Here is an 11,058-nt window from a genome sequence, read left to right as displayed (position 1 = left end):
AGCAAGTGTATATACAACCTGATAAAAAAAAATTAAAAAAAATGAAACCTTCCCCCCCATCAAACTGTCTTCCCAAATAGCCCAATAACTTCAAACCTTACTTTAACCTCCAAAACCCCCAAATACCCTCCATCCAAATAAATTAAAGGGTCAAGAATCACCCATCGAACCAACTTTTTTATGGAACTTCCAAGTCACTCCTCAAAGCAGCCACCTTCAGCATTCAATCTTGAACTCTAAAATATAAACATTCAATAATTCAAATGAGGGAAAAGAAACAGCGCACTTTTGAAACTGATCAGGCCAAGGAGGATTAAAATTGAATATCAAGCATAACTACCACAAATAGCGAAACACCAATCTGTCATCATCATGAAGCAAATAGCAACTCCAACCGTGCACTCTGTGGTTAGTGCCTACTCACCAATCCAAACTATTCAAACATCAATTTTAACAGAACTTGGTACAGCACACTCATAAAACTGTGTAAAACTTTGTGACAACTCAACTGTAAGGCCACACTTACTAAAATCAATACAAGGGGCGTGCAATGGTATGATACAATGTACAAATAGGCAGAAGAATATGCCTTGTTTGGTATGGCACAAGGAGACAACAAATCAATCCAACATCATTAATACCCTTAAGATGTGATCTTGATGTCTAAAGGGTATGATAAATGTTGGCTCACTTTTTAAGTTTTCAGGCACATACCTAAAAGTTCCAGTCACATACTGCAATTCAAATTAGCATTCTGGAAGAGACTGAGCAGAGGCAAATGGGGAGAAACTTGCAGCAGATTCACTATAATGGAGCGGGTGAGGATGCCGATGACTTGAAGAACTTATTAAACTAGGTGAGGCATTGCTTGGGCTTGGAATATATGGAGACATGTATCTTGAGTTAAGAGGTGATATTGATGGGTAACCCAATGAATGAGGGGACATCAAATGTGAAGCAACGGACCTTTGCGAAGATACATGCCTTAGACTTGCTGAGCTGTGGCTTATACTTAGAGAAGGTGATTGATGGTACGATCTAAAAGACTGCTGGATATAAGGGGTGCTAGAAAGAGAGGGAGCATGAGAAACTGAAGGGTTTCGTGATAATGCGGGGGCAATTTGAATTGACATTGATGTTGCGGATCTAAAGGAAGACAACAGAGAAGATGAAGCCAAAGAACCTGCACTAGACAAAAGTAACGGTGTGGATTCCGATGCTGGTGGATCACCGGTGCTAGTTCTTGCATCACGTTTGCATACTGGGCAAAAAGTTCTCCATGAAGTAAGCCAAGAGTCCACGCAGAAAGCATGGAATTCTGTAAAGGTCCAAGAACATATGATTCAGCTACTAAAAATACAGGAAAATGAACACAAATTTCCTAATTAGCTTCAAATACATGCATTATTTATGAATGGCAAGATCATGGTTATCACAGGCGCACCTGAAGCGCAAATTTCTCCAATAGCTTCAAATACATGCATTATTATGAACGGCGCAACACATTTATTCACACTTATTGTGTGGATGCACATACAGAGCAAAGATATTCAGGTGCCCATGCGAATTCAACACTTTACATTCTTATAATAATAGACACACCATAATCTTGGTTCAGTCAACTAGTTTTCTAATTCCAAAAGCAAAAACAGGAGCAATTACTTCTTTTTTCGAGGTCTTACATACACACATTGGAAAATCTATCTGAAGATGATATAAACTTTTATCTAGCAATAGAAGTTCTTGCAGCTGCTCACCATTTAAGTCTCATTCACAAGTAAATAGTGAGAGCAAGTATTAGCAAGTCAGCAAACAAATTGGACAAACGAAGGGGTTAGTGTGTATCAGTAGCGACTTTGCCCCATCAATTTAAGGACGAACTGATTTTAGCCATTACATGGAGCTTATAGCAGATGAATCAACACCATATCATTCAGTCCTAATCAGGTTTTCTTCGTGTGTTTTTGTTTTATAATGAGGAAATAAATCGTTGTTGATGTAAATAATGGAGAATATAATAGAACAACGTGCTAAACTGTTCCAACTCAATATGATAAAAAATCCTGCATAACGAGAAGCTACTATCATTTCTTCATTATACATTGAGCCCGTCAAACCTAATGCACAAATATATAGAGCAGCACTACAACTCAAATCCTCAGTCAAAAACTCGCAAAGCAATTTGAAGTTTCTCTGTTCATACAACCAAGGGCATCTTCCATACAATAATCAGAATTTCGGATCATTTTCTACTCATTTGGCTTCTTGAATCAAATTCCTCTTGCATAGTTATACATCAACAGTTCTATGTTGCACTCTAACAAAAACATTGATGAACCCTTCTTCATATGCTACTGCAATCCACCTCTTGATCAATTTTTATGAATTAATTCATTTTTTATTCTATCTTTCAGCACTCAATTCTATAAGCATTCAGTGCTCTCATTTCAATCATCTCTATTTTATGGACATTATTTGTAGTTGAGCAGCACTAGTTTATGCATAAAACATATTAAGCACCCTGTTTTTCACACAAAATTTGCCGTATTTGTATATACAAACAAGCAAAGCAGCAGACTCTCCATTCCACCCACCCACTAACTTATAGCAGCATCCTCAACTTTCCTTTGTTGGCAACTTATCCATTCAATGAACAAAAATGATGACTCTTAGATGTTTCTTAGTTACCAGATTATCCTATATGTTATGTCCATTCCCAATATTATTAAATTTGATATCTGCAATCACACCACAATCCTGCTCTAACTAAACCCACTTTCATAATCCTACTTAACCTGAAAGTTGAAACCCTCCAATAGTTCCAAATTATGAAACCCAGCTCTTTTCATTAATTTCATACAAAACATATCTGGAGCATTAAATTTTCCTTTTAATTTAGGAATGCATATAGCTATTCACTGCATACGTCTGGTATGGCCTAGTACAGTGCTCACCTGTGAGTTTCAAATTTTCTGTTAAAGTTCTGTGATATGGTAACTGGAACTGGTACAGGTCTACCAGCCTCAGATTTAATATACCAAGAAAATGTTTTCTTTATTTTCTGTAATTCCTTTGTTAGGATGGGTTAGTGCAGAAAGTGTTGTTACACTTGTGCAGGACTCTATCACAACTAGAATAATAGCCAACTATGACTAAGAGGGTAAAAATATCAGCCAGATTAACTTGTAATAGTACTTCATGCAGCAGTCCAGTTGTCATAATTCTCAAGAATAATTAACCGATTTAAACTTATAATCTCAAGAGCAAAACAAACATTGTGCAAGACTATTCCCTAACAATTGAAAGCACTCTTCCAAACTGAAAAATCTATGAAAACAGCATGCTTCCATATTAAAGCATACACATTGAGCATATTCTGTAAGAAAGCAATAATCATCCTTTTAAAGTTGGGGTTGAGGGTAAAGGAGAGGGGAAGACTTACTGTGCCGACATGGAAGGATCCTGAGCTTTTCTCCAACACTATAGTCTTCAAGGCATATGGCACAAGTTCTTGAAGTACAGTTATCCTCTAGGACAGCAGTGAATATTACGCTTGGCATTGCTTTCACCAAGCGGCTGCTCATCCCATGGAACTCTCTAACGTGAGAAGAATGAGGCCGCTCTCTTCTTATACGATGCCTACGAACAAAGAAGCAGGTAGCGAGCACAGCAGACATGGCCAGAAGAGAAATAAAAGAGATTGCCATGATAGACCATGCTGAATTTTCAAAACTTGGGATTAACCACACCTCCATGCCACTTAACCCAGCATAATTCTTGAGCTTTTCACCTGAAGATTTAGATATAAATACGGCATGTATTTTTATACCAGCCGAATTCCCTGCCACTGCAAGTTTTCAGAATTCTAAGTTAGGATCTCTGTAATAACTTAAAATAGAAGGTCAAATTATTCTTTGTCACGTACACACACACACACACACACACACACACACACACGCACAGAGAGAGAGAGAGAGAGAGAGAGAGAGAGAGAGAGAGAGAGAGAGAGTGAGAGAGTATCGAATAGAAATTTAGCACCTTATATAAATGTTTTTTATCGAATTCACCCAAATGTTATTTTACCTCAAGCTGCTTTTGAGTAGCTACTCAAATAATCAATCATCTAGAGGTTAGCTACGAGTCAATACCTTGGACCAGCAATTCAGTTGTTGAATGCCTACCTTACAGTACAAGACATTAGACAAATGCCTGCATCCTACCCCTTGACTTAAATTTTAAAAAAGATAAAAAAAAAAAAAAAAAACAGAAATCTTGTGTATAACGCAGAGGTTTCCAGCATATTTACCTAAACTAGAATATATTATGACAGAAGATAGCATCTCAAACATGTTAATATGCTATTTTAATGTCTGCAACATGTGGCTAAAAGGAAAATAATTTCTAACTATTTCGTTTTGAACTTCAACTCCAATTCAGTTCCAACTATCCTTTTAGCCTTATCTGCAGAATTACAGTAAACAGGCAGCCGCAGGCAGGAAGACTTCTGTATTATTCTGGTCATGAACAAATTCAGTTTTCTGCTCTTTCTCAAAAGCTTTTGAGTCAAGCAAGAAGAAAAGTCTTTATACATACACCATGTCAAATTGCCACAACCATTTTCCACCTATTTTGATGATAAACCTCACAAGTAAAAGCTCCTCTGTTCAGTAAGCTAAACCTGTTTTTTTGTAGTTAGTCAAATAGATATAAACATTCACTTGTAGCGTCTCAAACAATTGGCAGAAATGGTACTAGATTTCCCAAGTCACTCAGTTAACAGCTAGATAAAACTTGCAGACAATTTTTATGGATCTTCCACCAACACTAAATGCAAGGAGTAGTTAATAAAAGAATAAGCACATTATTAACTTAAACTTCCACAGGTCCTAACAGAAAGCACATGCACTTCCAACCTAAAGGGATTTGCAACACATATGCATCAATATCAACCAAGGTTTGTTCTTTTTAGTTGATAAGATTTCACCTAATATCGTAACATTAATCAAATCAGAAAACAAACCCAAGGGCTCAACCTAAGAAATTGCTGTCATACTCCCAGTGAATTTAGGCCCCGCTCCTGCAGAAACAAGCATGCCATAATCGAGGCACCAACAAACTGACCTCAAATGTAAAATGAAAATTTGCATTCACCAATAATTTTGACATGTTGGGAGGTTTAATGAGCAGAATTTCAAAATTCAATCACAAAGCTGAACATTTGTATTTTGAAATTATAATACTTCTACTTCTTCCCAGCTCACGGAAAATGAAAGCAAAAGGAGCTAGCAAAAGGTTTTGGCAAGGATAAGGATGAAGAATATGCCTAAACAGACTTAAAACTTTAATTTAGGATAAATACTCCAATAACATATTTTATGGTTCAGTTGGAGAACATGCAACCATCCTTTTATATAAGTAAATTTCAAATACCTAGTAAAGCTCTCTCTAGCATAGTAGCACATGACCAATAACTAGTAAAGTGTCCTTCACCCACCTAAAGCAGGATTCAGAGCACATCCATAATTACCCTAAATATTAATGTCACTAACCCATGGAACTATTGTTAGCATTTACTACTCTAAATTGCATGTAAGCAATCATATATTGCTAATATATGAAAGAGTATCTTAATACTATCCACCAATTCCAAAGAGAACAGAACTACAGAACACTGTAAAACTAAGTATTGTGATAATTAATAATCATTACATGGGGAAAAAGTCATACTTGAAACCAAGATGCCATCATCTTCATCGTCATAGACAATTGCAGCTTTGAAACCAGCCTTCTGTGCCCTTCTAACTTTCTCCTCAAAGCTACAACCTCCTCTTATAATTAACACATAGGGGGAACTAAAATTTGAAGTTTTTTCAACTTTATTCGACAATTCTGAACACGCATCAAGGGGCTCTGCCAAAGACAATGACCCACATTCACCTGAGCTCTTCACTGCTGGAGCTGAAAATAATCAACAAAACCAGAAATCAGAACACGAAATTAACATTTCATTTATTGAATATATAGAAGGTCTAAAAATTCAATTGCCAGGTTTATTTCCTTAATATTCAACATGAAACCATTACACTATCAATAATAAACTAAAGAAAACAATATATTTAAGCATCTAAGTTTCCAATTAATTCATAGAAGCATAAAAATCTCAACTTCCACCTTACCCATAAAGATTAAATGGCCGAACTTCTAAACTTTCTCAGCTTCAGCAATATTAAAAAAAAAAACAAAAAAAAAAAAAAAGAAGAAGAGACTCACCGAAGTTAGCTTCAACATCATCGACAGACAAAGTAACGTTGCTTCCAATCAAAACCACACTTGCTGAGGTCATCAAACAGCTAGCTGATAACCAGAAGAACAAAACAACAACAAAACGCTTCATTGTTTATAAGTCCCCAATTTAACCAGAAAAAAAAAAAAAGGCCTAAACTTTATCAGAAAGTAGAAAATAAGGGTTTTGAATTTCAAGAGATGGACACATCAGCTTCCATTAGAGAGAATAATTGAATCTTTGATTCTGATTTTAGGGTTTGATGCTTTTTTTCTGCTTTGGTAAACTGAGATTTTGTTTACAGAAGCCAAAAGGAAAGAGATGAGAGGAAAGTAAAGGACAAGAAAACAAAGCTGTGCTGTATTGTGCTGTGATTTAGTGGAGCATCAGGAGGTTTCTATTTTTCATGATTATTCTTTATAATTTTTTATTGTTGTTGATGTTAGACTTGTTGATGTTAGACCTTAGTCTGGATTAGTCCAAACTCCAAAGACAACATTTTTTTTATTAATTTATTATGTGATTAGGTGATTGGTGTTGTGATTATCCTTAATCCTTAATTAACTTTACCTTTCAAAAAAAAAATCCTTAATTAACTTTAAAAAGAAGGTCCAGCTTAGAATTGTGAACAGTGATAGTGACATTATTAATCAATGGAAAAATTACTATTTCATCCCTGATTTTTGACCAAATTAATAACTTTGTTTATATATTTTGGTCAAATTATTTGGACATTCTTGAGATTTGCTTCTGTCTCACATATAATCCTTCCGTAACAAAAAAAAAAGCTGATTTTCCATTAATTATACATGAAAAGACCAAAAAACCATACCGTGGGATCCAAAAATATTAAAAAAAGAATTTTTTTTTTTTCACTTTCTCTATTTCCTTTCAACGTCAATCAGACATGCTTTCCTTCCAAAAAACTCAATCGTAATCTTGCTCCTCATTCGATATCAAGAATCAATCTTTTTTTATTCTTCCAACTCATCAATCTCCCTCAAGAAAAGCTTGAATAAAAAAAATTATAGGGCAAAAATACGAACTTGCCATTGGAGTTCCGTACCATGTCGGTCAGAACCCATACCAAGCAGAAGCTATTCCACCAAACACTGTCTGCAGTTATCCAGACAAAATTCTGATTTAGCTTAGGCAACTGCGTACTTGTGACTCCGTGAAACCTTAAAAAACTGATGCTAGTGTTAACTCAGTCCCATCCACAGTGAAAGAGAAGAAAGATGCAAAAAAGAATCACAAAGATCTCTTCAACTATGTCTTTAGAGAATTAACTGGCAAAGGTGAAGTTCAAATGGATTTTTATTGTTTGGGCTAAATTTATTCTCTATACGACTCAAAAAAGCGATATAATCAATGGATTGTTAGCTTTTTGGTTATACTTAAGTTGAAAGGGTTATAAGGTGAAACGATCAAAGTTTAGTATCAAATTTATGCATTATGTCATTAAAAAAATTACTTTTAATTGGATTTTAGATATAATTGGCTCATACACCATGTGTAGAAAAGTCCAATTAACAAATATCAATCGCAGACTATTATTATAATTATCAATAAAAATTTGTTCTAAATATTTTTGTAGTATTTATATATATTTATAATATTACAAATTGAAAGCTTTAATTTTTTTTTTAACTAGTTTTTGTGTTATGCAACCAAATAATAAAAATTGAATCAACTGAAAGATAACTTTTGGAAATAATTAATTTTTCTATAAACAAACCGTGCATAATAAACAAATATTTTTAAAAATAAATATAATATCAAGTATAGTAAATACTTAATTAGATTAAATATAGAACTTATTATCATAATTGATAGAGAGTTCATTGATCTCTTGACAAACCAAAAGAATTATCTTTATTCTTTTAAATAATAAAATTAAAATTAAAATAGACGATATATTAGATTTTTACGCTTGAAGATGATCTTGATAACCGACGACGGAGCCTTGATTTTTTTTGCGGGGGGCAAAATAACACGCGATGGGTTAAGACGCAAATCGTATCTAGGAGACGATTTGTTGTTTAACAACTTTAATTATGAGACTTCTCTATCTAAAAGATTATCCTAAACATTATAAGGAATGAAAATTTTAATCAATACAAAAAACCTTTTTTTTACTCTCAAATAAAGTCAAAAAATATTGAATAACAAATCCATAATAAAGAGTTCTTTCATTCCATGAAAAATCATTCTTTTGGTTTCGTGGTTAAGAACATATTTTAATTATTTAGGCAAGAAATGATGAGTTGAGTCTTATTTTTATAATAAGAACCAACTAAAGTAATTTAAATATTTGAGGATATACATTTCTTTTGATAACAGACGATTTGCGACATATTGCTACTTCTTCTTCCTTAGCACATGAAATCAGAAGAGAAAGATTTGTTTGCACCGGGCATAGCGAATAAGACAACTCAATTTCGCACTACTGTTGAGTTGTTGGACTTATCCACCAAGGGATTCGTGAAATTTATATACATTTCTTTTGATAGCAGATGATTTGCGACATATTGCTACTTCTTCTTCCTCAACACATGAAATCAGAAGAGAAAGATTTGTTTGCACCGGGCACAGCGAACAAGACAACTCAATTTCGCACTGCTGTTGAGTTGTTGGACTTATCCACCAAGGGATTCGTGAAATTTCTATGGATTGTGTTGGGGGAATCTACCAAAGTTAGGTAGATAGATAATTTATACAAAATAATTTAAGTTCTTATGATAATAACAAATACATACTGTTACCTCTGCTTTGTTAGGAAAAAAAATGTAACTTAAAAATTTAATCAAAGAATCAACTCTTGCTTTGTGCATGTGAGAATGTCTTGCTTTGTGCATGAGTTGTATGGCAGCGAATATGCAGAATGATGGTCCAGACATTATGGTGGTGCTTAATCTCTCCGATGATAAGGACATGGAGATGCAATTGCAGGCGACAGTGAGTCCTCCTACGAAACCGGACTAAGTCCTATGTTTGGTTGGCCGATTATTATGTGATCGTAAAGTCAATTATGATGCCATGAAGGGTTCTCTAGCAAGCTTATGGTGACCAGGCAGGGGCATTTGCATAAGTGAGTTTAAGTCGCGCTTGTTCTTGTTCCAATTTTTCCATTTAGTGGATTTGAATCGAGTTTGGGTAGGAGGTCTGTTGCGGAATTTAGCGTGGTAATGGATAAATATTTAGTTTCGGTAGTTGATGATAAATGAGAAGTAAAATAATAAATGGAAGAGACACAAGATTTACGTGGAAACCCTCTAATGTAGACGGAAAAAAACCATAGGGCGAGAGAGGAGTAAATGCACTATGAAAAATATGGAGATACAAATGATTTTACACCCATACAAAAAATACACTCAAGATAACACCTCACTACACTCAATAAATATGGCAAGAGTGTGTATATATATGAAAAAGGTGGTGTATGAAGAGAGTGGATAGTTTAGAGAAATGCTGTTGGAGGATTGCTCTCTTGGATGAATTTCTCTAGGTTGGATGTAATGAATTTGCTTCAAGCTAGATTGCCTTATATAGAGGTGTATCACCATGTGAACAAACTTCAAGTCTTCCTTCCATTGTTGAAAATGTTCCATCCTAGTCCAAGTTAGCTCACCAACATAGTCAACCAACATTGAATTTCCTTAGCCATCCAAAGACTAGTATAAACCATGAAAAACATGTGGCCACCAATATAGACTTGAAGTGTGAATCTTAGAATTCTAAGGCAATTTTAACAATCTCCACCTTGACTTAAATTTTAAGATGATCTCCTTACAAAATGATGTGCATATTCCTTTCTCGACATGCCCCAAAGGGCCTTTAGAATTGGTGAACATTGATCAAGTCCAAGCAATGCTTGAACTTGAAATTTGGAACTGATTTCGTGAGCATATCCGTAGGATTATGATTTGTAGCAATTTTCTTCACGATGATCTTCCCATCTGTCACAACATCCCGAATAAAATACTGCCTCACATCAATGTGCTTGGTCCTCTCATGATACATCTGATTTTCGGTTAAATGAATAGCACTTTGACTATCACAAAATACTATAACCACATCCTGGGTTAAACTAAGATCAGTAAACAAACCTCTTAACTAGATTGCTTCTTTAACTCCTTCAGTGATTGTAATATATTCTGCCTCCGTCGTTGACAGTGCCACAATGGACTGTAGGTTAGCTTTTCAGCTAATGGCAAATTGCATAAAGTAAATACATAACTTGACAAAGACCTTCTCTTATCAAGATCACCTGCATAATTAGAGTCAACATATCCAACAACAATATTCGGTGTCACCTTATTCCTATCAAAAACCAATCTGGTATCCGCCGAACCTTTCAAGTAGCGAATATCCATTTAACTGCTTGCCTTACCTGGATTATTCATGTACATGCTCACAACACTAACTGCTTGTGCAAGATCAGGTCTAGTGCATACCATAACATACATAAGACTACCAACTGCACTAAAATAGGGCACATGTGGCAATTGCTCTTTCTCTTCATTAGATTGAGGGCAAAAATCAGATGATAATTTAAAATGAGCTGCAAGAGGAGTACTCACAGGTTTTGAGTTATTCATGTTGAATCTCTCAAGAACCTTCTCAATGTAATTTCTTTGAGATAAATACAATTTTCCAGCTAATCAGTCTCTATGAATCTCCATACCAAGAATTTTCTTTACAGCACCAAGATCTTTCATCTCAAATTCACTACTCAACTGATCTTTCAATTCTTTGATTAGTGACTTATCACA

At 34.9% G+C, this 11,058-nt stretch overlaps 1 protein-coding gene across 1 annotated transcript; it reads right to left on the bottom strand.

Annotated features, from left to right (window-relative positions):
* Positions 1-483: 483 nt before the first annotated feature.
* LOC105636493 (Protease-associated (PA) RING/U-box zinc finger family protein) lies at positions 484-6,806 on the bottom strand. Its single transcript, XM_012219771.4, has 4 exons — positions 6,271-6,806; positions 5,728-5,958; positions 3,443-3,847; positions 484-1,318 (listed from the first exon to the last, which is right to left on the bottom strand). Exons 1-4 carry the CDS (start codon positions 6,392-6,394, stop codon positions 747-749), a joined length of 1,332 nt encoding a protein of 443 aa, XP_012075161.1. The 5' UTR covers positions 6,395-6,806; the 3' UTR covers positions 484-746.
* Between the last annotated feature and the right edge of the window lie 4,252 nt (positions 6,807-11,058).

Source organism: Jatropha curcas, chromosome 9 (assembly GCF_041381405.1).
Source record: "Jatropha curcas cultivar XTBG-Jc1 chromosome 9, XTBG_Jcur_1.0, whole genome shotgun sequence".
NCBI classification, from domain to species: domain Eukaryota; kingdom Viridiplantae; phylum Streptophyta; class Magnoliopsida; order Malpighiales; family Euphorbiaceae; genus Jatropha; species Jatropha curcas.
Note: the sequence above shows the minus strand (reverse complement) of the source record. Positions and strands in the feature narration are given on the sequence as shown.